Source organism: Bubalus bubalis, chromosome 12 (genome assembly GCF_019923935.1).
Source record: "Bubalus bubalis isolate 160015118507 breed Murrah chromosome 12, NDDB_SH_1, whole genome shotgun sequence".
NCBI classification, from domain to species: domain Eukaryota; kingdom Metazoa; phylum Chordata; class Mammalia; order Artiodactyla; family Bovidae; genus Bubalus; species Bubalus bubalis.
The window spans coordinates 71,350,746-71,376,514 of record NC_059168.1 but is presented as its reverse complement, the minus strand read 5'-3'; the positions used below and the strand labels follow the sequence as shown (position 1 = coordinate 71,376,514).

Below are 25,769 nucleotides of genomic sequence, written 5' to 3'. Positions count from 1 at the left end.
TAGTGAAACTCTCCTTATTTGAGTACGATCTCAGTAATTAGGAACAAGTAATGATTTAAAAAGGATTCAAATCTAAATTTACATTTCACTATTATTTAAAGACTTTGTTGAATAAATCAAGAGTGTCAACACTGCAGCACAGATTTAATCAAATACATTTGTTGAGAAGAGTTATAATTCACATTTTTCATTAATTCTGATGGTTTTCTCTTTAATTATTGAGAGACAATTTAGTTTGGTGGTTAAGAAAATGGGCCTTGGAGCTAGATATCCTGGGCTTGGATCCCAGGTCTGTCACTTACTAGCAAGTTATATAGCTTTTATTTGCCTCAGTTTCCTCATCTGTAAAATGGAGACAATAATAGCACCTATTGCTGAAGGTTGCTGTGGGCTTAAATAGTTTAATTAAAGAACTTAGTGCCCTTTGCACAGTAAATGCCCAATAAATGTTAGCTGCTATTGTTATTATTTATTTTGAAAATAGAGTAATTTTTAGGTTATGGCTTTAAATTCTGAGTTGCATGGACAATTCTTCAAAGGGAGGACCTTCCACAAAAAGTCACTTTTAACTTTCTCAGAGGTGCAGATGAGAATGGCTTCCCAATTCCAGTTAAATCATTGCTTCTTGCAGGAAAAGAGCACTAGACTGGGAATCAAATTTTTTGCAAACCTTTCATTCAGCAAACTGTTACCTCCATGCATAGTTGTTGGACTCTCCATGTCCTCGACATAAGTGCTGCTGGATTCTAAAGATTAGAGATGATTTAAAGATGCTTAGGTCAGGGAGACTAAGATGTGACTAGAGTGCCTTGGAAGTGGTTTCCAATCTGTTGTCGTCTATAAAATGACAATTTTTGAGTTTAGTTGATGATTTCAGTCATCAGTACTGGGTTCGTAGCACTGTGCTGAATTGCTGTACTAAGACATTTTGAAAATGGTAAAGCAGTTCTTGGCACCAAGAATCTTAGAACTGGTAGGAAAAACAAACCACCATTAGAAAATAGATCAAAGATAATATTGAGAGTCATGTGATTAGATGGGAAATAGGAAATTGTAGGGATGATAGTTTGAGAAGATTATTATGCTTAGCATTTTATCACATCAGTGGTTAGCTCCAATTTCTTAATAAGGTACCAGAGTAAACTGCCTGATTTGATGTTAACTTGAGAGGAACCTTCTTTTTCTTAGAGTACATCATGAGGAACGCTGGGCTGGAAGAAGCACAAGCTGGAATCAAGATTGCCAGGAGAAATATCAATAACCTCAGATATGCAGATGACACCACCCTTATGGCAGAAAGTGAAGAAAAAGAGCCTCTTGATGAAAGTGAAAAGAGGAGAGTGAAAAAGTTGGCTTAAAGCTCAACATTCAGAAAACTAAGATCATGGCATCCGGTCCCATCACTTCATGGCAGATAGATGGGGAAACAGTGGAAACACTGGCTGATTTATTTTTCTGGGCTCCAAAATCACTGCAGATGGTGATTGCAGCCATGAAATTAAAAGACACTTGCTTCTTGGAAGGAAAGTTATGACCAACCTAGACAGCATTTTAAAAAGCAGAGACATTACTTTGTCAACAAAAGTCTGTCTAGTCGAGGCTGTGGTTTTTCCAGTAGTCATGTATGGATGTGAGAGTTGGACTGTAAAGAAAGCTTTCATCAAAGAATTGATGGTTTTGAATGGTGGTGTTGGAGAAGATTCTTGAGAGTCCCTTGGACTGCAAGGATATCCATCCAGTCCATCCTAAAGGAAATCAGTCCTGAATATTCATTGGAAGGACTGATGGTAAAGCTGAAACTCCAATACTTTGGCCACCTGATGCAAAGAGCTGACTCATTTGAAAAGACCTTGATGCTGGGAAAGATTGAAGGCAGGAGGAGAAGGGCATGACAGAGGATGAGATGGTTAGATGGAATCACTGACTCAATGGACATGAGTTTGAGTAAACTCCGGGAGTTGGTGATGGACAGGGAAGCCTGGCGTGCTGCAGTCCATTGGGTCGCAAAGAGTTGGATACAACTGAGTGACCAAACTGAACTGAACCGAAGCATCACTTGGGAATTCCCACATGCATAATCTTTTTTAAAAGGGAGCTCAACACCCTTTGTTTTCTTACCTGTTAAACTTTAAAATAGTGAATCCCCAGTATAATGAGGTAATTAGAATTTAGTGGAAGATACATTTTTAGAGCATGGTTCATCCCCAAACCCTTTTTATGTTATAATGGTAAGATGTCTTTTTGTTCTTGTCATTGCTGTATTCCCAGCTTCTAGCGCACTGCTTGATGTGTAGTCAACACTCAAGAAATATATTTGAGAGGGAATCCCGCGACGATCCAGTGGTTAGGCCTCTATACTTTCATTGCTGAGGGCATGGGTTCAGTTCCTGGTCAAAGAACTAAGATCCCACAAGCCTCCACTTGGTGTGGCCAAAAATGAAAAAAAAGTAAGAAAACAAAAATATCGTTGAAAGGCAAATTTGAAGTTACATTTGAATTGTCAGCAATTTTTAAGTCATTAAAAATTATTTTATTACTAAAAGATATTGGTCTTTTTAAACCTTAGATCTAACTATGTTAGCGCAAGTTGCCATTATGCAAATATAATTTTAATGAAGTTAGTAGCTTCTTACTTACTAGCTTTTTCATACTTGGGTAAGGAGATGTCTTTCTAGGAGAATGAACTTGCGTACTGTATTAGTTCTCTGTTAACTGCATTTGACCGCAACTTCATAGGAGACCTTACACCAGAGTTGCTCTGCCAAGCCATTCCTAAACCCTGACATGTGAGAAACTGTGAGAGATAATAAATATTAGAAATGTCATGTTTTGTGATATCATAATATAAAGAGTTTCATACATCTCATTTGAAGACTGTTCATCAGTAAATCACCCTGCCTTATTTCCTTTTGAAAAGGAGTGAGGCACTTTAGAAGAAAAAGATTAATCAAGCCATCATAGCCAAGTTTCCTGAGTCAAGATATAAAAGAATATGTTTAGCTTTAAAATATTTACTTGTAGAATAGTTCATGTTCATTATTAATCAAAACCATGCAGAAGGTCATTGAAGAAAGTTCTAAGGATCACCCCAAATCCTACTACATTTGGTGATGCTCTCTTTGAAACCTGTTTTTGTACGTAGACATAAGCACACTTAGATCTTTCTTTTCCATATGTGGAACCTTTCTTTTCATCTGTGTTTTTCAGTATTTTTTAAACCCAAACGTTTTTTTTTTTTTTTGTATTAATTGAAAAACTATTGGCCTCCTTGAGTATGGTTTGAAATTTCACAGAAAATTAAACAACATGACCAAAACCAGTTTTAGACGGAGGTAATTTAAAAAGGAAACAGTTTAATCTTAAATGAACCATTAGGTAAGATGACATTAGCTTGTTTCCCATCAAGCTGTTTATCCTAAGAAATATGGAAGACAGCATAACAAGATATTTTAAATAATTTGCTCAATGTTTCCTTGGAGGAGAAGCTGAGTGCTGTTTAGGAGAGAGAGACAGCTTAGCCTTTCTTCTCTGCTCCCTTGAATAGTTTGGTTCTTGGCCCCAAATTTGTGTATACCTCTCAGCCAGACAGAAGCCCTGCAGTTAACTGGAGATTAGCTAATGTAACCCATGTATAGTCCTGCTTGAGGACTGTTACCCCTGCCACCATCGCCACTAAGTAAGTGATCTTTCCAACAATAGACAGGGCTCTTTTTTGATGAGTTTTTCTTCTATCTTCTTTTGTGTGTGTGTGCTGCTTTAGTGGCTCTTTTAGAATGGCTGTCCCTCCCATGGATCTGCCTCTGTTTCCTGGAAGAATTGGCTGTCAGCTGACACTCAGCTCTTGACTTCCCTTCTCCCTCAGCTTGCTTCTCTCCTAGTTGTCCCTGTTGAGTAAATCCTCTCGTCTCCATCGCCCCTGGTCTTTCCCCAGCCTAAGGGCCCAGCATCTTTCTTGCCTGTAATGGATTCGTCTTTGGTTTCCTGGTTTCTGTTTTACCTTTTCACAGTCCCCTTTTCCATACAGTGTACTGGATAATCTTTTAAAAACATAGACTCAGATAATAATACTCTTCCTAAAACCCTCCTTTGTACTCAGAATAAAACCTGAATTAATCGCCACTACTTCCGTGGCTCTGCGTGGTCTGTCCCTTGTGTATCTCTTTTCCTGATCTTTTGCTGTTCTGATCTCCTGCAGTCACTCTGCTCTAGCCGCATTGCCCAGACTTAGCAAGATCCCTTCCCCCAGAAATACCCAACTTGTTCCTGCCTTCACGCCTTTGCACCAGCTGTTTCCTCTGCCTGGAATGCTCTTCACCAGAACTGTGCATGGTTGGCCCCTTTGCATTATTCAGGTTTCAGATTTCACCACCTCCAAGGGTCTTTCCCAGTCTTCCAGCATCGTGTGGCTCCTGTTTTATTGCAGCTCCCTGTTTTATTTTCTTCATCACATTTAGCAGTCTTAAACTATCTTTGCACATTTGTCGCTTCTTTTTATTTTTTAAATCATTTCTCCTTCCCTTGCCAGAATTTAAGTATCATGAGACTGTAGCTCTTGTCTATCTTGTCCACCCTCTATTCCTAAGACATGGAACAATGTTCAGTCAGTATTAGCTAAGTGAAAAGAATCAGTGAGTGAATCACTCAGATGGAGAAATGAATTTTTTTCTGCCCTGAGGTGGCTGGGACCAGCCATTCAAGTAGAAAAGGAGGAAGGTGAAAAGGCAGAGCACAAAGACACTTTCCTAGACCTGGTTTAAGCCTAAAGTGAATAATATAAAGTGTGGCACCACAGTGACTGTAATTAATTCAAAATTTAGTTCACATAGTAGAAGGATGAATTTATTCAAATTAGAATCAGATTAATCTTGAGGATTTCCTGTACTACTAATAACTTCAGTCATTAAGTGATGTAGGTGATTTGATCTTCAAGCCTCCAAAGACACTTGATTGTATGTTTATTTGTTAAATTATTTAAAAACATTGTTGAATATAATGTAAGAGAAGAAAATTCTTAGTGTTGCTTATAGAGTCATTTCTGTCATTAGATTATACTTCATATTTTATAATGTTAGTGTTTAAGTGTTTTCCGTAAGTGTTTTCAAAGAACTACTATGTTGTAGGCTAGAAAAGATGTTACTATAAGAGAGAGATTTTAGTACCTTTAATAAAATGTGCCCCAAAGAATTTTTTATGTTGAAAGGTAAAGGAGACTGTGATCTTAAAACTTGTAAAAAAATTAAAGTAAGTTACTCTGTAATTACTAGTGCAGTTTTGTTGTTTAGTTTATAAACTAATGTTTTTATTGGCCCCTAAGGATAAAGAGGAATACTCGACCTGGTGTGCGTGCGGTCAGTCACTCAGTCTGGTTTATGCTAAATACGTTAAAATTTCTGTCTATTTTTCTCTTTAACATTTATAGAGTTTTGGGAAAAAGTAATAGTAAATCTCATATGAGCTCTGAGTTAGTGTTTTTAGAGTCAGCACTTCTCAAATTTCGTCTCACATGCTGGTTGCCTTTCACAGTGGCCGTCTAGGGAAGTGGCACATTTGTTCCAACAGCTTCCTTTCCTTAAACCACTTAGGTAGGTTCTTTTTCAGAAATGTTTCTTAGGCAGTTTTGGAGTTCTGAAAAAAATCCTTCTTACTCTACCAATGAAATGCTTTGCTTATTTTTTTGACTAAATGAAGACATACAACTTCCTCAACTGACTTCATATTAATATTTTATTAATTTATGAAGTCAATATTGCTGTTACACAGTTGAAGTTATGACTCAGAAGATCATGAGAGATAGTTTACAAAGTAAATCTGTGTAAAGAACAAAGAACATTGTATAACCTTGCGAAGTAATAGATTTAAAAATAAAACAACAAGCTGTTGAGACCTGAGTGACTAACTCACCCACCCCCCCTTTTAAATTTGCATTTTATCTGAAACTGAGTGCAGAGCATTGTGCTCTGCTACAGATGTAAGTTATGGGGTGCCAAATCTAGAGGAAGCGCCTTGTTTTCGGGGAAAGAGAGAAAACCATCTGGTACCAGAAAAAGGCCAAAAGTGGGCTCTTTTTAGTACTAACTGAGTGAAAACTAAGAGTCTATATATAAAATATGACCATAAAACTACGCTTCTTTTACAATTCTTGGCATCAAAGACTACAGACCTGTTTTGGATCATGTACCTGTTTTCAAAGTTGAGATACACTTCTTTGAGAGAAGTAGCTGAAGCAGTGTTGGTATTTAATGTTAGAAGGCATATAGGTTTTCTTGTGAGATAAATGAATTATTTCTTTGAACACAGATCTTATTTTGTCTTAGCCTCCATGACCATTAAGGGCTTTTATTTTGGTCTATAAGTCAGTGTTTTAATCACTGGTCTGTAAGGATTACTTTTAATTAACTTTATTTAATATTATAAATATGTGGGGTTTTGAGAAATGCTTTTCATTTCTTTCTTTTTTAAAAAGCTGCACGTCATTGACTCCTGGACCCAACTGTGACCGATTTAAGTTGCATATACCATATGCTGGAGAGACATTAAAATGTAAGTAAATGATGACTATTTTCCTGAAAATGTAGATTACAGTGCTAGCTATTGGACTTGGTGCTTTAGTGTTTTTATTTCTGGCTTTTAAGTGTTATCTCGTAAGATATCAATCAGAAGGATTTACCATTTTTTGAAAATTTGTCTTTCAGTCCTAGTTCTAGTCAAAGTAAGACAGTTGGCAGGCAGTAAGTTGTGGTCAAGTGGGCATGCATGTGTTTTTTATTGCAAAGATCAGAAATATAAATGACTATAAGGCCAGACTGGTAACATGAATGAGGGAAGTAGGCTAGGGGTGGCAAGTTGGAGCACTCAACCCAGTTTTGAGGGGTTACCCTTACTGATTCATTGAGAAAAGGTGGAAATCTGCATTTTTATTTGAATTCTCTGTTTTAGACATTGGCCACTTCTTCAAAATTACAGTGTGGGCCAGCATTATGTAGGCCAAACCAAATGTGTGTGTGTGGGCTGCCTTGAGCTCTTGAAACTCTGGTTTGTGACCTCGATGAATAATATGCAAGACCTCCTGTTGGATTTAGTCCACCATCTGCAGCACTTGCCTGGGTTGCGTCAGCACTTCTCTGCCGTAATCACCAGGACTAAAGCTGTAGCCTGTGATGATGGAGATGATGATCGCTTTGGTTGGTTAGTATCAGTACTCTCATCAGGAATTTTCCCTTGAAACCATTCTACTGAACAGGGTATGAAAGTCTGACTTTTCTTACAAAGAGGAATAAAGAGCAAAGATATTGAAGGTGGGACAGATGGGCAAACAGTACCTTTCAGACCATGGATTGTGTGTTTTGCCATTTTAGGCCAGGAAAGGCCACATCTTAATATTTGTAGAATCACTTTATATTAATTTACCAATTGAAACATGAACTGAAAAATTTGTGACGTGCTGACCTGTTAACCTTTTATTGTTAGGTCATTCTCTGGAAACCATTAAAATAGAAAAGAATTTCACCTGACTAAGATAGTAGGACAGATCGGATTGCTACTTTTTTGGGGAAAAATATTATTAACTAAATTTGAAAGAAATGATAAAAGTAAATCATTAACATGGTAAAAAATATAAGTAGTTCAGAATTTTTTAACATATGAAAGCAGTGGTCCTCTGTCCCATTTCTCTCCAATCCTAGACCTATGTCTCAAAGGTCTAGGATTTTAAAACCTTAAAAAAAAATTGTTTCAGTGTCTAGTTCTCCTGGGGATGATCTCCATATATCTAAGAAATATGCTTATGCCTCTGTTTCTTGGCTTATCAGTTTTAGATGTTACTATCTTTTGATTTCCTGCACTGATGCATGAGGTATTGGCCTGTTTTCATTGTACCATTTATCTCTCTCTTGTCATCTTCATCTTATAAAGTTACATTATTGTGATTATATCACCACTGTTGGTTCCTGTATTGGGAAACAAGGGAACAGTGAGAGACTTTATTTTCTTGGGCTCCAAAATCACTTGCAGATGGTGACTGCAGCCATGAAATTAAAAGACGCTTGCTCCTTGGAAGAAAAGCTATGACTAACCTAGACAGCGTATTAAAAAGCAGACATTACTTTGCAAACGAAGGTCTGTTTAGTCAAAGCTATGGTTTTTCCAGTAGTCATGGATGTGAGAGTTGGACTATAAAGAAAGCTTTCGCTGAAGAATTGATGCTTTTGAACTGTGGTGTTGGAGAAGACTCTTGAGAGTCCCTTGGACTGCAAGAAGATCCAACCAGTCCATCCTAAAGGAAATCAGTCCTGAATATTCATTGGAAGGACTGATGCTGAAGCTGAAACTCCAATACTTTGGCTACCTGATGCAAAGAACTGACTTATTGGAAATGACCCTGATGCTGGGAAAGATTGAAAGCAGGAGAAGAGGGCAACAGAGGATGAGATGGTTGGATGGCATCACTGACTCAGTGGACATGAGTTTGAGCAAACTCCGGGAGTTGGTGATGGACAGGGAAGCCTGGTGTGCTGCAGTCCATGGGGTCTTAAAGAGTCAGACATGACTGAGTGACTGAATTGAACTGATTGGTTACCCTATAGCTTCAATTTTTTTTTTTTAAAGATTGTTTGATGTGGACCACTTTTAAAACCTTTATTGAATTTGTTACAGTTTTGCTTCTCTTTTTTTATGTTTTGGTTTTTTGGTCCCAAGGCATGTGGGATATTAGTTCCCTGACCATGGCTGGAACCCCCACACCCTGCATTGGAAAGCAAAGTCCTAACCATTGGACTGCTAGGGAAGTTCCTTCTTTTTTTTAAAGACTCATTTAAAGCATTGTATTGTATAGTTAAATGAACAGCTCCTAAAAATTCTTAGTAAATGCCTGGCACACAGTTACCACTGTTGGTTCTTAAGCAAAATCTCTGTGCAATAATGATGCTCACTTAGTGTGCTTTTGTTTAGTTTCCCATTAGCCAGTATTCTTGCCTAGAGAATCCCATGGACAGAGGAGCCTGGTGGGCTGCCGTCCATAGGGTCACACAGAATCGGACACAACTGAACCGACTTAGCATGCATGCATGCATGCATTGGAGAAGGAACTGGCAACCCACTCCAGTATTCTTGCCTGGAGAATCCCAGGGACAGAGGAGCCTGGTGGGCTGCCGTCTGTGGGGTCGCACAGAGTTGGACATGACTAAAGTGACTTAGCAGCAGCATCAGTAGCCATAGATTGTGTCTTTTGGCTCCCCACTGTGTAAGATGATGATATTAACCCCTGTCCTCCTTCACCTCTCAGTTTTTGTCTTCTGTTATTTTCCTTTTGCATTGTCAAAGTTGATAACTTATTGTCTGTTCTAAGTCTGTAATTGCCGTATGTGCTTTGTCTATAAATTGCTTGATTGATTACCTTGCAGGCCTGCTCCTGCAGTTATCCCTGTAGGCTTCACCTTTATTCTCTTGGGTTTGACCTTGCTTTAAAAAATTATCTGAAAAACTCTCAGATAGATACCCTTTGAGGTGCCTCAGTGCTTCAATATGGAGGCCAAACTAAAACCTCTTTAGATTTCCAGATGGAAATTGTTTTTTAATATCTGTTGATATTAAAATAGGATAGAATCATCAAAATAACTGAAACCAACTGCATAAATTTTGAAACAAGTTACTGCTGTCTGATAGTATAAACTATAAAAATTTATATAAATAAAGTCAAAACAGATGAACGGACCCTTCAAACACCTAGTTAAAATTCAAGTGAAGATCCATTGAACTTATTGGACTGGTGTTTTGTGAATCTGCCCACCTAATGTCAGTGATTATATAGCAAGGTTATTTTGCTTTCCTTAATTTGTGTAACTTTTAGGCCATGGCAATTAAAGTTTCTCTCTTTGTAACTGTATTTATTTAAATTATTTCAAAATTAAATCTCTTTACAGTATTTTATACAGTTTAATCCCTTGGTATCGATGGGATTGGTTCCAGAAGCCCCTGTAGATACTCAAGTCCCTTAGATAAAATGACATAGAACATTCGGTCCTCCATACTCATGCGTTTTGCATCCATAAATATGGAGGGCTGACAGTAAACATTTCTAAGCAGAGTTTGTTGAATTATGATGCATCAATGGTAGTAGTAATGTAAAAACCTTCTTTATCTAATGGTTCTCATTGAAAACTTATGGTATGAGATTTAAACTATAATTTTAACCAAGGCTGAAATCAAAGTATTTGGAGTTTACTTATTACATAACTTTAAACTCAGCGAAGTTAGAAATGGAGACCTTTTTGTTTATTTTGTTTATCAAATTATATCTTCAGACCCTAGCACTGTAATGATATTAAGTTAGATATTTATTGAAGGAATGTGATGAATGCATGCATGAATTTTTTTTTAAATTTTTTTAAATTTTATTTTATTTTTAAACTTTACATAATTGTATTAGTTTTGCCAAATATCAAAATGAATCCGCCACAGGTATACATGTGCTCCCCATCCTGAACCCTCCTCCCTCCTCCCTCCCCATACCATCCCTCTGGGTCGTCCCAGTGCACCAGCCCCAAGCATCCAGTATCGTGCATCGAACCTGGACTGGCAACTTGTTTCATACATGATATTTTACATGAATTTTTGAATCTTAGTGTTCAGATTTTTGTTGGTTGAAGTATAGTGTAGTAAAGAATGTGACATTCTGTTACTTGTATCAGCCAACAGAATTCAACAGAAATTCAATCTTTAGAAGTTATTTATTACACAAGGAATTTGTAATTGGAACATTGCTCTTAACAATTCAGAAAACAGGAAGGACATACAGTATTTTGCAGATTTGGAGTCTGTTTCCATTTTCTTTCTATATTTTACTGTGCCTTCTTAAAGCAGATTAATGAAAATAATGTGTGACTAAATTTTATATTTTGGAATGTTTTATGTACTAGGAAATAGTTCTTCTATAAATGTTTCATCTGGAATAAAGGAAGCTGAATAAAGGAAGCTTTGCAGTTAATAATAGTGAAAATGAAAGACAAAGGAGAGGGCATATTTCTACCTGTAAATTTATGAATTGATTCCTTAGAATTACCTGTATGTAAAATGAAATAACAGACATTAAAAAAAAAACACAGAAGATTATCGTGCATTAAGAATGATGTTTCCTCAGCTTTTTTTAATGTGAAGAGAAAACTGTTGGGTGTTGAAAGAGGTGCCAATTTGTGTAAGATTCTCATGGAAAATATCAAAGGATATCTGAATTGAAGACAAGTCCTTGAATTGCATGATTGTAGAAGAAATAACTAGTACTTACTTAAAGAGGATTGGAAAAGTGACTCTTCAGTGATCAAATTGATTTAAATAAAACAAATAGTAATGTCTAGGACAGTGCCACTGAAATGACTCAAAATATGCAAGGTACAGCAAAATTCACAGAGGAAGATGAGAGTCATGTATATGCGTATTTGTAATAACTGTCATGCTCTATAGCACTTAACTCTTGAAAAAATTATTGTGTTTGTGCTTTTGTGTATCCTATTTAAATAGGGTGGTAGTGAGGCTGTTTTGATCATTTTATTTCCAGTCTGTATCTCATATTTTATTTCTAGTCTGTACCTGGCATTTAAAGGGACTAAATACATGTTTGTGAAATGAATGAACCATGCTCATTCTTTGGATATAACACTAATGAGGTTTGATGAAGTGGCAGAATCCTGAAATATTCTCAATTTTACAGGTTTTTTGAACAGCACTATTTCATAACTATAAAGAGAGATAATGAAAATATTTTAAGTTTTATAAAGCAAATCTGTGGCTAGTAAATCAAAAGATTTCCTAACATTGGTTTCAAATATGAAATTATCTTTTGTTTAAAATTTCTGTTTTTAATACTCATTTTGTTTCAATCAGGGACTGTTTGGTTATAAGAAACCCATTGGAACAAACATAAACTAAGGAGTTTGTTTGTTTGTCTTTATAAGGAATTAAGTGAATTCCAGGGTGCCCATGGACAGGAAGTATAACCAGGCCTGGTAGGGACTGGAAGGATGGTGGGCACAATAGTAACCACGCAGTATCTGTGTTCTTGAGTGTCTTTGTCCTGTAACATATTTTCTTGTCATCATATTCACTTTATTCTTTTTAAAAAAATTTATTTATTTTTAATTGGAGGATAATTGCTTTATAATGTTGTGTTGGTTTCTGCCATACATCAACATGAATCATCCATAGGTATACATATGTCCCCACTTTACTCTTTTTCCACCAAATTTCTCTTTCTCCTCACAGAGAATAGAAATGACTTCCTGAGCCCCCCTAGGACATGATGACTAAGCTCATGGCCAGCAGAGACAGCCTATGGTCTAAATTCCTGGGAGAGAGGGTCTGATTGGCATCTTGGGCTGGGTGTTCACTTGTGATCCAGTCATATGGTCAAGAGTTTTGGTTAATGGCTTGGGTACTAGAGGCCAGTTTAACACAAAGTGAGCATGGGGTGGGCAGGTACCCACGAACCTATCTATCACACTGTTTCAGGAGTTCTTTCTAAAGAGCTTCCAAGTGAAACTAGAGACATTTTCCCTTTGTCTTTAGCAACAGAAGCAATGCCATTGTTTATCATCTGAGAGGAATGATGAATATTTCAAAGCCATTTGTGACAGAGTCAAGAAGTCATGCCAAAAAAATTATCTCCAAAGGTTTTTGAAGTTGAAAGACTTTCCCAGAGGAAAAGCTTTTTTCCCACAGGAAAAAGTGAAAAAAAAAAAGATAATGATTTGAATAATATATTATTATCCTCTTCCATGTCTTCAGAGGAACAGTATAAAATTACTGTTCATTTCCAAAGCTTTGATACTACATCACTAAATTTAAACTTTTTTTGAGAATTATTACAAGAAAAAGAAATCAATCTCAGAACTCCTATTTCAGTAGAATGCACCATTTAATTGAACAATGGTCAGACACATACAAAAATTTTTATAGGCAAATTGCAAATAGTGTTCCCGAATTTCTGCTTTACTGAATCTTGAAATTCAGCTTCATTTTTGATTCTGTCTCAAGTAGTTTGGCTGCTTTATGTGTGTGTGTGTGTGTGTGTGCACGCTTCTTTCATCTCAGGTCTATTATATATTACTTTGTCTTAGCCAGTCAGCATAGTAAACTCAGAATACTCTCTTTTCCTCCTCTTTGTCCTCTAAGACTTCACTTATGTAGTACTGTGTAGAGACACTCAAGGTCTTCATACTGATGACTGTCAAACAGAAACTAAACCCCAAACTGGTAACACCAGAAGGCCCCAGTGGTGTTGTGGAGAAGTTTGTTGCATCAGCTGAAGGAGATACTAGGGTTCTGTTGATATATCTAAAAGAATCTTGCACTTGCCGTAGGTTTGTTCTCATACCTTGTGTTTTGAACTTTGGTGCATCCAAAGGTTGGCTGCTGTGGCTGTAGCTGTTGGCAGTTTTGTTGGGATGACAGTGTTATTTTATGAAAAAGTTCTAAATAATCTGCTTGGGAAATGTTAACCACGTAGTCTTTCCCCTCTTCCCTTCAATATTTTAGCAGCCAAATCCCACAGCCTAGCATTAACACTGTCACAATCTGCCCTTCCAGCCCCTCCATGGGCCCCCTTGGTGGACCTAAGCTGATGACAGTCCCAGTCAAAAGCCTGTACAAATGATTTGCTTGTTGTCCTTCTCAGATATCCTGCTTGTCCTCTTTCTGCTTTTGTTCACACTGTTTAGTTTTCAGTGTTTGTGCTTAGTTGCTCAGTTGTGTCCGACTTTGAGGCCCCATGACTGTAGCCTGCCAGGCTCCTCTGTCCATGGGATTCTCCAGGCAAGAATACTAGAGTGGGTTGCCATGCCCTCCTCTAGGGGATCTTTCCAACTCACGGCTCGAACCCGCATTGCAGGTGGATTCTTTATCCTCTGAGCCCCAGGGAAGCCCTTTAGTCTTCAGTAGGACTTCCTGATAGCTCAGTTGGTAAAGAATCTGCCTGCAATGCAGGAGACCCTGGTTCCATTCCTGGGTTGGGAAGATCCCCTGGAGAAGGGATAGGCTACCCACTCCAGATAGGCTTCCCTTGTGGTTCAGCTGGTAAAGAATCCGCCTGCAATGCGGGAGACCTGGGTTCGATCTCTGGTTTGGGAAGATCCCCTGGAGAAGGGAGAGGCTACCCGCTCCAGTGTTCTGGCCTGGAGAATTCCATGGACTATACGGTCCATGGGGTCCCTAAGAGTCGGACATGACTGGGCAACTTTCACTTTCAGGATGGACCAAAGAAATAGTAAAATGGCCTGACAGTTCTGTGACATATTTGGTTCTTCACTCGCACTCACCAGCCTGCCTCTCCAGTGGTTGCACTCTCTACAGGGCTCCTTGGCCAGCACTCTTCTTGTCTTCAGGATCAGCTGCAAGGAGAGGAGGAGTGAACCAGGACTTTTACTAGGACTTGTAACAGTTGCGCTAAGTAAAAAGTTGGATGTGCAGTCCAGGGATTTAGTTTGGCATCATGCTGAGAAGCATTATAATTTTCCTTAGTAGCATAGTTCATTTTACTTTATTTTTATCTTTTTAAAAGATTCATTTACTTAAGGATTATTATTATCTAGCATTCAAGGTATATTTAGAGGCTAATTAGGGAGGCAGGTCACCTTTGATTTAGTGACTGTTCTAAAAAATGCTCATTGAAAGGCAAGTAAAAAGTGCTAATTTTGTGGATTAGACATTAACTCTCCCTTAAACTTTGAGGATTCCTTTGTCTTGGTATTTCAGAATGTTTTTTTCTTGGAATTCATGGAATGTTAGAAGAATTTTTAAGAATAGCAACTAACATTGTTGAAATTTTGTAAAGTGAACTTAGTTATAGCTAACTGTATATGTTTAAATCTGGTTTTGATGCTGATTATTATATATTAAAAATGATATAATTGTTGAAAGTAACTTATTGAACATATATTTATAGAGTATTAGACTTATTTTTATACATGTTCTCATTTAATCACACAGTAAGTTTGGAATAGAAATTTATATCCCACATTTTTGTATTAACTTTATAGAGGTATAATTTATATAAAACAAAATACCCATTTTAATGTACAGTTCCATACATTTTGGCAGTTAGAAATAGCTATTTAATTACACTACAAAATGTAGAACATTTTCATCCTCCAAAGATAATAGAACATTTTTTTCCTCCCTGTCAGTCCCTTCCACCGTCATCCCCCAACCCATGATCTTTATCTTCTCTCTGAAATTGTAAAACAGTCCTTCCTAATTTAGTTAGAATTTCATATAAATGGAAGCATATACTATATAGTTTTTGGTGTATGGCTGCTTTTATTCAGCCTGATGTTTTTGAGATTCATCCATATTATTCCTATATCGGTACTTTGTACCTTTTATTGCCAAATGGTAGAACATTGTAATTGTATGGATATACCACAGCTTCTTTTTTTTTTTTTAATCATTCATCAGTTGAAGGTTATTTGAGTTATTTCTAGTTTTTGGCTAGTATTCATAACGGTGCTATTAAATTTTTGTTCACATCTTTTGTTGAGATACGTTTTTTCATTTTGGGGGGTAAATATCTAGGAGTGGTATTGCTGTATTGTAAACTCTGTTAATGGTTCAACTGTTTTCTAAAGTGATTATATTATTTTGCATTCTAGTTATGAGCAATTTGCAACCATATTTCATAGTCATGCCAATGTTTGGTATTGCTGGTCTTTTAAATTGTATCTGTTCTGGTGGATGTGTGTAGTGTCTCCTTGTGGTTTTGATTTGCATTCTCATGTGCATATTGGCTATTCATATATCTTTTCTTAACTGTTCAGATGTTTTGCTCAATGTTTTGATTGGATTGTTGGTCTTTTTGTTGAGTTATATGTTCTTTATATAGTCTGGAAAGAAGTTGTTTGTCATCTTGTCAATATTTTCTAATAGTATGTGGCTTTTCTTTTCATTTTTTTTATGGTATCTTTTTAAGAGCAAAAGTTTTTAACTTTGATGAAGTCCAGTTGGACAGTTTTTTTGTTTTATTGTTTATGCTTTTGACTTCTTGTTTAAGCAGTCTTTGTCTACCTGAAGGTCTTAAAGGTTTTATCCTAGAAGCTTTCCACTTTTATCTTTAACATTTTGATCCATTTTGGGTTAACTTTGACCATATCTGTGTTAATCAAATGTGGGCCCATTTTTGAAGTTTACGTTGTATCCCACTTATTATGTCTGTTCTTACATGAATATAACACTGCCTTGATTGTAATAGCCTTGTAGTAAATCTTTAAATCAGGTACAGGAATCCTACTACTTCTACTATTTCTGTTTCCATAGAAATTTTAGAATCAGTTTGTCAGTTGTCTACAGAAATCCTGCTGAGACTTCCTTGAATCTGGAGGTCAATTTGTGGACCTTAATAACATCAAGTCTTCCAATGGATGAAAAATGATAACCTCTTCATTTATTTAGGTCTTCTTTAATTTCTTTAAGTATTTCATAGTTTTTAGTGAACAGGTGTTATACAAATTGTGTTAAATAAATCTCTGAATATTTCATATTTTGATGTTAATTTGTAGTACACATATTTAACTTCCTTTTTCTCTTTATTGCTCATCTATTGAAAATAAAATCCCCCCATGTTTCTTTTTCTTACTTTAGTGCATTGACGAGAATCTTGTTGTTGGATTCAAGTGATGAGAGCATATATTCTTGCCATGTCCAGATTTTAGGGGAAAGTGTAAAGTCTTTCACCCTTAACTATAATGTTGGCTATATATTTTTCACAGATACCCTTTATCAGTTTAAAAAGTTCCTTTCTATTCCTAATTAATTGAGAGGTTTTTGTTTTGTTTTAAAATAAAAAAATGGATGTTGTATTTTGGCAAATACTTTCTTCATCTATTGAGATGATCATGTGATTTTAAAAAATTTTACTAATATGGTGATTAACTTTTGAATATTCAGGTTATCTTGCATCTCTGATATAAACTCCAATTGGTCATGATGTATTAGCTTTTTAATATGTTGTTGATTCAACTTGCTAAAACTGTTTAGAATTTTGCATTTATGTTCATGAATGATACTGGTTTGTAATTTCTCTTATGCTCTTTACTGGTTTTAGCATCATAGCAAAACTGATTTCAGAATAGAATGAATTGTGAAAGAATAGTGAAGGAAAATTGTGAACCATTTTCCTTAGTATTTGGGAATGGTTTCTGAAGAATTCATATTATATCTTCCTTAAATGTTTGATGGAATTCTCCAATGAAACTACTTTCAAGTATAGATTAAATTTCCTTAATAGATATAGGCTTAGGTAATCTACTTCTCAAGTGTCAGTGGTTTGTATCTTTAAAGAAATTTGTCTGTTTCAAACAAGTTGATGAATTTATTGACATAATTTTTATTTATTTATTTTTCTTATTTGTTTGGTTCTTTTATTTTTTTTTTAGTAATATATATATTTTTTTAAATATGTAGTCTGCAGTGATGTCACATTTGTTTATCCTGATGTTGGTGACTTGTTTCTTCTCTCTCTCTCTCTTTTTCACCAGTCTGGCTGACTTTTGAATTTTCTCTTTTCAAAGAAACAGCTTTTGACTTCATTCATCTTCTCTGTTGTATTTCTGTTTTCTATTTTATTGATTTCCATTCTGATCTTTAATATTTCATTCTTCTCTTTGATTTTTCTTGCTCTTCTTTTTTTAGTTTGTTAAGTAGAAGCTGAGGTTACTGATTTGAGATCTCTCTTTTTCTACTAGCAGTATTTAATGATATAAATTACTATCTAAGGACTGCTTTAGCCTTGTCTCAGAAATCTGGATATGTTATATTTTCATTTTAGTTCATCATATTTTCTTATTTCCTTTTTGATTTCTTTTTTGACCCATGGGTTATTTAGAAGCATATCATTTAGTTTCCAGAATTTTCTTGATTTTCCAGATATCTTTCTTTTAGTGATTTTGAATTTGGTTCCACTATGGTCAGATAACATATTTTGTATGATTTACATCCCTTTAAAATTGTTGTGACTTGTTTTATGGGTTATGATTTGGACTGTCTAAGTAAATGTGTAGTGTCTTGTGAGGGTACAAAGTTGTTGTCAGTTCAATACATGCTTACCTTAGTTATCTTTGGGCAATTTCCCCCTGCTCTCCTTTTTGGCAAGATTATGGCACTGGCAATAGTGTCTTCATATTAGAAAAGAGGGACTTGAAGTTTTTCAGAGTAGGTAAAGCAGAGACTTTAAAATTCTGGTCTGACCTAAGAATTAAAGGAAGCCAGTTAGAACCTTACATGGAACAACAGTGACAGATTTTATTTTCTTGGGCTCCAAAATCACTGTGGACATTGACTGCAACCATTAAATTAAAATAGGCTTGCTCCTTGGAAGAAAAGCTATGACAAATCTAGACAGTGTATTAAAAAAAAAACAGAGGCATCACTTTGCTGACAAAGGTCCATATAGTCAAAGCTATGATTTTTCCAGTAGTCGTGTATGGATGTGAGAGTTGGACCATGAAAGAAGACTGAGTGCTGAAGAATTAATGATTTCGAATTGTGGTGCTGAAGAAGACTCTTGAAAGTCCCTTGGACAGCACAGAGGTCAAACCAGTCAATCCTAAAGGAAATCAACCCTGACTATTCATTGGAAGGACTGATGCTGACACTGAAGCTCCAGTACTTTGGCCACCTGATGTGAAGAGCCAACTCATTCAAAAAGACCTTGATGCTGGGAGTGATTGAGGACAGAAGGAGAAAGGGGCAACAGAGGTTGAGATGGTTGGATGGCATCATTGATTCAGTGGACATGAGTTTGAGCAAAGTCCAGGAGATAGTGAAGGACAGGGAAGCCTGGCATGCTGCAGTCCATGGGGTCGCAGAGTCAGATATGACTGAGCAACTGAACAACAAGAAGTCAGATTCTTAATGGAAGTGTATGGAGGGCCCGGATGTGCTCTGTTTGTTTTGAACTAGTTCTTTTTCTTCATTATTTTGGTCCTTAAGTACATGCAACCTCTCTCACCTCTAGGATATTTCTACAGAAGGTAGTATAAGACCTTTTGGGACATTTGATGGGCATTCCAGATGGCATAGGCACTCCAGATCACTGTAGGTTGCATGGCAGGATTTGTGTGTTAGTCACTCATTCATGTCCAACTTTGTGACCCCATGGACTCTCTTAGGTGGCATTTTCTGATTGCTGATCTCCATTGATTTTCATTGGGTCATTAGTCTATTTTAGAGGAAATAATTGAGATTTCATATTTCTGTTAGGTAGAAAGTTAGGCATGAGCAACAAGGGTTGGCCTAGCTGGAAAGGATGCAAGCTGATCTCTAAACCCCACCCCAGACACACCCAGGAGAGCTGCACAGATATGCTACAAAAATAGCCACAGAGACTTCCAACTCCTGCACTTGCTCCCTAGGCATGCAGTGGATACAAACTAACCACAGGGGTTTCTCCAACTTGGTCACATGTGCCCTTGACATACAGCTATATCCTCAAGTAACCTTAGGCAGCCTGGAGCCCATTAAGGGTTCCATGTATGTATAAATATTCTATACATACATACATATGGTTATAACAGACTGAATTATGGGAAAGGCACCTGCAATAGAGCCTGTTGTTATTAACTTGCAACTGTCAATCAAAACTCTCAGTCTAGGCCCACCTGGATGAATATGTAAAAGCCCTAATTTGCATATACCCAGACACACCCCTTCCCTGATTGGCATTGAGCATACACCTATTTGTATTCCCTTTCCTGATTGGTGGTGGGTACAGGCTGTGTTTTGCACAGGGCCAGAACCAAGAGTTGGAAGTATAAAAGGGAAGCCAGGAGGGATCATGGCCTCTGCTTTGGGGTTTGCCTGCTCCCATGTCAGGAGTGTATTATCTGCTGTCAGTTTAATAAAAGTTCTGTCTACTTGAGCTGTAACTGAATTGTAACTAGTCTGTTGTTTCAAATCCTTGCTACCGCTACAAGAGCCTAGAAATCCTGCCTAGTTGAGCTGTAATTAGGCCCTCTGCCATACCAAATCTTTGTTACAACAAAACAAGAACCAAGGCAGAGAAATAAACCAACCTGACATTTCCATCCTCCCAAAGGATATGCTGCTGCTGCTGCTAAGTCACTTCAGTCATGTCAGACTCTGTGCGACCCCATGAACCATGTCTAAATTTCCTAGTATGTGATATCATTCATATTAACTTGTATGTGTTGGTTCTTAATGACTCAGTCTCTCTTTATATACTTGTTTGTGTGGTAGATATGACTCTTCTGTTTCTACTGAAATTAAAAAGTGAGACTTCTCTCTGATATAAGAAGCCTAACTCTTCATAGCCTTTTAATACTTTTCCCAGGTTGCTGTCAAACTTCCAATTTATTGAAAGCCTTCTTCACATTTCCAGAATCAAGCAAAATCTTTTGATTCTTCTACAGGTTCTATATCAGTATATAAAAAAGAAAACCAGCAGTGACTTTATCCTTCCCATTTCCCTTTTGATGCCATTCATGTTAATATCATTAGTAACCACCCCACCAGAAACAAATAAATAAAATTCTTGTTTTTCTTCTGCTTTTGGCTACAGGCTAGGTTGTAAAAAGAAGAGAACAAAATGTTTTAGTATGCTCATGTCTTTAGTGATGGGGAATTAGAGCCATTAAAAAAAAATAAACAAGTTAACCAAAAATATGGCAAAATAGGAAGGTAGATGCAAGAGGATTTCGGAAGTCCCAGAGCGTTTTACAGATACGGGATTTCAGGTGAAGACCACATACATCCAACTTTTCAGGGAGGTGAAGGGACACAGGAAGAGAGTTAGCTTGAGGAGAAAGAGAAAGGAATTTAAAAAAAGTTTTCATGCGGTCTGAATAAAATTTATAGCTTCTCCCTCCCCGGGCCTTAGAAATTAGACTCTTTTCCTATTATTGTCACTCTGTATGAGAAACTGTTTGATAGTGGTGCTGTAAAGCTGAATTGATGTGGCTGCAGTTAGTGTATAGAAAAGTTCCAACTCCATCTCTAGTTAGTTCTTCCTTTGTACTTATGCCTAAACCTCTTCATCTGGAGAAGTGCCAATTTACCACTACATTTAAATAAATAAGAACATTTCTCATCAATAGGGGTGGCAAATTTAGCCCCTCTTTAGAGCACTGAGCAATTTATGACCATATGTTAAATACCATAAAACAGCTTTAAAGACTTGGTCCCTGGCCATTGCCAGATTGTACCGTAGGAGTAGGCAGCACTGCGAGGGACTGGGAATGTTTCCTCCGGCCCTTGGAGGCCTCAGTAACTCACTGATGTCACAGCCAGAGAGGCCTGTTTTCAAACATTCCCTTTATAAAGGTGAAATACTAAAAGATTCCATTTTGGCATTTGGGTGCAAAGAAGGCAAGGCTTCTTTTTTAATTTTTAAGGGTCGAAATTAGTATGGAAAGTGTTGTGTGGGAGAATGAGTAACTTGGCAGCAGCGAGTCCAGAAGGCAAGTCTAGGAATAGGTAATAGATATCCTACTCATTCTTTTTCTTGGAGTGTGAACTGGACTTTTATAAGGCGTAAGCAAACCAAATATCACGTTTCTCAATCGTTTTCTTTTTGCCAGCTTTTATGGAATTAATATTAATGTTAAAAACAATTTTGAAAATTTCGTCCTATAGGGCTGCCAGTTCCAAGGATTTCTTTTCTTCCAGGAGTGTGACTCATTATTTGGTGAACTCCAAATATTAGTTTTTATTCTTACCATCATCACAGCCTGTGAATCATTTATGGCATTCTGTGGGCTCATGGCTGAGAAAACGAAGATGTGTGCCAGCAAGCATGTGATTTTTTGGTCAAGTAAGTGCCATAGGATCTTTGATGGACTTCTGACACGTGAGGAAACCACTGGTTCAGGCAGGGGGACTTACTAAATAGGAATGGGCCTCAAGATGCTTTGTCTAAGATCTTTCTGACTGTTCTCTCTGACGGATAACTCTTCCTACAAAGGAAGATGATGAAATTGGGTGTCAAAGGTCTAGGAATCCTAGCCTTCTTAAATGTGTCAGTGCCAGCCCAAGGGCTGACTTCCTGTCAGTTCCTGTGTGGTTTGCACTACATCCTCTTTGCACCAGATTAGTGTTTTAGATCATCTATCATAACTGCTATCCTGTGAATTCTTGGCAATCTGATCTCACTCTGCAGAAGGCAGCTGGCACCCTTGTCTAGGAAGTGCAACTGGAGAGCTCCCGTCTCCCTCTTCCTCAGGCCAGGAAGTACACTATTGTTATCCATCGGTGCTTTCTTCCTTTGAAAGAACAAAAAAATCTTCAAACTTTGGCAACTCCTAAAAGTGCTGGGTAGCAGTTTGAAATGACCCTTTCCATTTTGTTGGTCTAGGGCAAAAACTTGAGTGATCTTTGACATCACTTGTAAATCTTGTCTGTCTGTCCCTGATGCACGTATATGCATTAGTGGACATTTTCCCCCATTGTGAATGAAGTCACGCTTAAGTCTTCAGACTCACATCAGAGTGCTTTGTTTTATTTTGGGCTTTGATTTTCAAGGATATTCTTTTGACTTAGGCTATGTTGTTGCCCAGTTATTTCTTCTCTGTGTGTCTTCTTAACAGTGGGAATTTTCAATTCCTGTTACCAGCATTCATTAAAGACTATTCACTTTGGATATGACTTCAGTATTTGCATTGGATTTTCACTCTTTGGAATAAGTGATAATTTAAAGCACATTTCTTCACTGTTGAATGTAAAGACAAATGTCATCTTAGTTGTCCTGATTTGTCATGCCATAGTTTGGCATTTGTCATGCCAAACATGACATGGTTCATGTCATACCATGAGCTATATTGTGGATCTTAGAATAGTTTTTTTCCTTTCTCATGACTCAGAGGTCTCATTTGGGCAACTTGATTTTATTCACATAGAATAGGAGTTACCTTTAGCTCAGGTCATCTAAAGAACTCGTTTATAAGGGAATATAAACCCATGGATGAGTTATTTTAAGTGGCATCCTTCAGTCTCTCTTGGCACACATCATTTTTACTTCTCACTCTTCTTCCTTTCATCTTATGAAAACCCCATCTTCTGTAAGGTTTCAAAATTGATGTAGCTCTTGGTTTCTTTTGTGTTCTGCTTCTTAAGATGAGTGAGGGGAAAGGAAAGGTAAATTGTGCTTCTTTACAGAAAAAAGGTGAACTTTCTGAAGGTGAATTTTATATTTATGGATGTCAGGCAGTATCATCATATAAAGAGCCTGAATCCTACTAATGCACTAAGAACAGCATGAACGGAGAAATTTGGATTTCAAGACATGGGAGAATTTGTTATTCAGATTATTTATAGCCAATCAAATCTGTGGTTCCTGAAATAATACACTGTTAAACTCTAGGGGTGGTATCCCTGAGATCTGTAAGGTCTATATACCTCACACAGTAGCTGATAAAGAAATGCTTGTTTATTAAATAAGACCAGAGCACTAAAAGAATTATTTATGTGGAAAGTCTCAATTGGAAGGATACTAAATTTCAGAGGGACTTTAAGTAGGACATGGGTTATCTAAAGATATTTGAGAAAGAGCATCATGGTTTCTGCATTGAAGACAGGGAAAGAGAGCTCTGAAAGTTTATATAAATCTACCAGGTTGACATGCATATTTAGAAAGAAACAGGAAAAAGACTCACAAAGGCAGTTTTGCCAACACTTGGCTACAACAGGACTAAATGACTTAACTTTGTAAGAACAACTCTTAATCAATGAATCTCTTATTTTAAAATGAAAAATATAGTATATTGGGAAGGAAAGAATAAATTGACTTTGTCCTGTGGGTAGCAGCGCTTTTGATTCTATCTTCAGAATGGATCGGAGAAGCAGATCATGAAATGATTAGTGAGACATTAAATACGTTGCTTGACAGTATGCCTAAAGCCTGTGACGAAGAACGAATGCTCCGTATTGTTGAAATCAGACAATTTGGTCATCCTAATGTAGAGCAAATTGCAAAATGGTTTGTTTTGCAGTTAATTTTTTATTGTTCTTATTTTCCTGTTTCTCCTTTTTCTGTTTTTCTGAGTATAATTTCACTACTCTTGAGTAAGACAAGTTCCAGGCAGTTGTCCTCAGACATCAGACTGTTTACCAGCTTTCTCAGGGTTGGCCGTCTCCTGAAGAAAGGAGAGGTAAGGATCCACGAATCTCAAAGCACTTTCGCCCATCCACTCATCCAGTCCTTATTGAGCGCCTCCTCAGTCCAAATTCGGAAGCCCAATACTTGAGGGCCTCCACTATTTGGCACCATCATAACGTTGTTCACATTCTCTCTTTACCCACTTCTTGACTCTGAACAAGACTGCTTGAACAATCTGTCCCTAACCTTCATTTTCATCTCTTACCTGCCCTCTCCCTTCTGAACATCTCTTTCTTACCAGTGTAGTCTACTTGCTATCCCCTGGGCACATAATTTGCTTTCTGCCCCCAAGTTTCGCTCATTCTCTTACCTTTGCCAAATTTCTCTGTTTTTTTGAAGCCTACTATGGAAAGCCCTCAGCAGTCATTTTAAGAGAGATTGGATTAGACTGAGCATGATTTCAAATTGAAGCAAAGCAGGCAGTGAAGTGGGAGGCTGTGGCAGGTTGTCTGTAGATGGTCATGGCAGTGTCTCCTCCTCTGCATGCTCTTCTGTACTCAGTGAGACCTTGCCACCTCTCCTTCAAGAGTTGGAGTGTAATTTTCCTCCCCTTGAATCTGTGTGGGCTTGTGACTGTTTTGATCAGTAGGGTATGATGCAGATAATGGTGTTTGACCTCTGAGGCTGGGTCATCAAAGATAATTGAGTTTTTGTCTTATTAGCAGGGACACTTGTGCTTGGCGCTTTGAGCCACTGCCTGAGAAGTCTGACTGCTTTGAGGTTGCCGTGCTGTCTGGTAGCCAGGCCATCTGGAGACTTCACATATAGGCACTGCAGTTGGCTGTTCTTGCCTTGGGATTATCCCAGCCCAGATATTAGACCCTTCAAACGAATCTGTCCACTAGCTGAGTACCACTTGGCGATATCAGTCAGTGCTGTGAAGAGTAAAAGAATCACTCACCTGCATTCTACCCAGGCTTCTTTCTTGGTTTCTCACTCACTCTCTTTTTTTCTCTTTTTTTTTCATTCTTCTTGTTGCTGTTTTGGCTGTGCTTTGTGGCTTGTGGGATCTTAGTTCCCCAACCAGAGATTGAACCCACACCCTTGGCAGTGAGAATATGGAGTCCTAATCAGTGGAATTTTCTCTACCCAGGTTTTTAACCCATAGAATCTGTGAGCATAATAAGAAAGTTGTTGTTTGAAGCCTCTGAGTTTTGGGGTAGTTTGTTAGGTAGCTTTAGTAATTAGAATACAGACCCTGATGAACAAGAGTGGATTAAGAGCCTGTAGGAGGGCGGCAGAGGTGGGACCCAGGGCAGAGACCAGAGGTGAGGTCTGCAGAGGGAAGAGGAGAAGACAAAACGATTAGGAGAGAAATGGGAAATTACTTTTCATTTTATATTGGAGTACAGTTGATTAACAATGTTATGATAGTTTCAGGTGGACTGAATCAAAGTGATTCAGTTCTATTCTTTTTTGAATTCTTTTCCCATTTAAATTGTTGCCCAATACTGAGCAGAGTTCCCTGTGCTATACATCGGTCCTTGTTGCCCCTGTTTTAAACATATCGGTGTGTACACGTCAATCCCAAACTCCCTAACTCTCTCTCTCTGCTTCCCCCCAACCATAAATTCATTTTCTAAATCTGTGAGTCTGTTTCTGTTTTGTAAATAGGTTCATT

At 37.4% G+C, this 25,769-nt stretch overlaps 1 protein-coding gene across 13 annotated transcripts in view; it reads left to right on the top strand.

Annotated features, from left to right (window-relative positions):
* Positions 1-25,769, top strand: part of BABAM2 (BRISC and BRCA1 A complex member 2) — a 474,973-nt gene that overhangs the window by 93,186 nt on the left and 356,018 nt on the right. For 11 of the 13 annotated variants that reach the window (XM_044926125.2, XM_044926130.2, XM_044926119.2 and 8 more), the window contains one exon: positions 6,464-6,540. In XM_044926125.2, the coding sequence (XP_044782060.1) occupies positions 6,464-6,540 (77 nt within the window). Of the gene's footprint in view, positions 1-1,967; positions 2,158-6,463; positions 6,541-6,936; positions 7,186-25,769 lie in introns of those variants that run through there. The other 2 variants (XM_044926126.2, XM_044926127.1) reach the window with 2 other exon arrangements.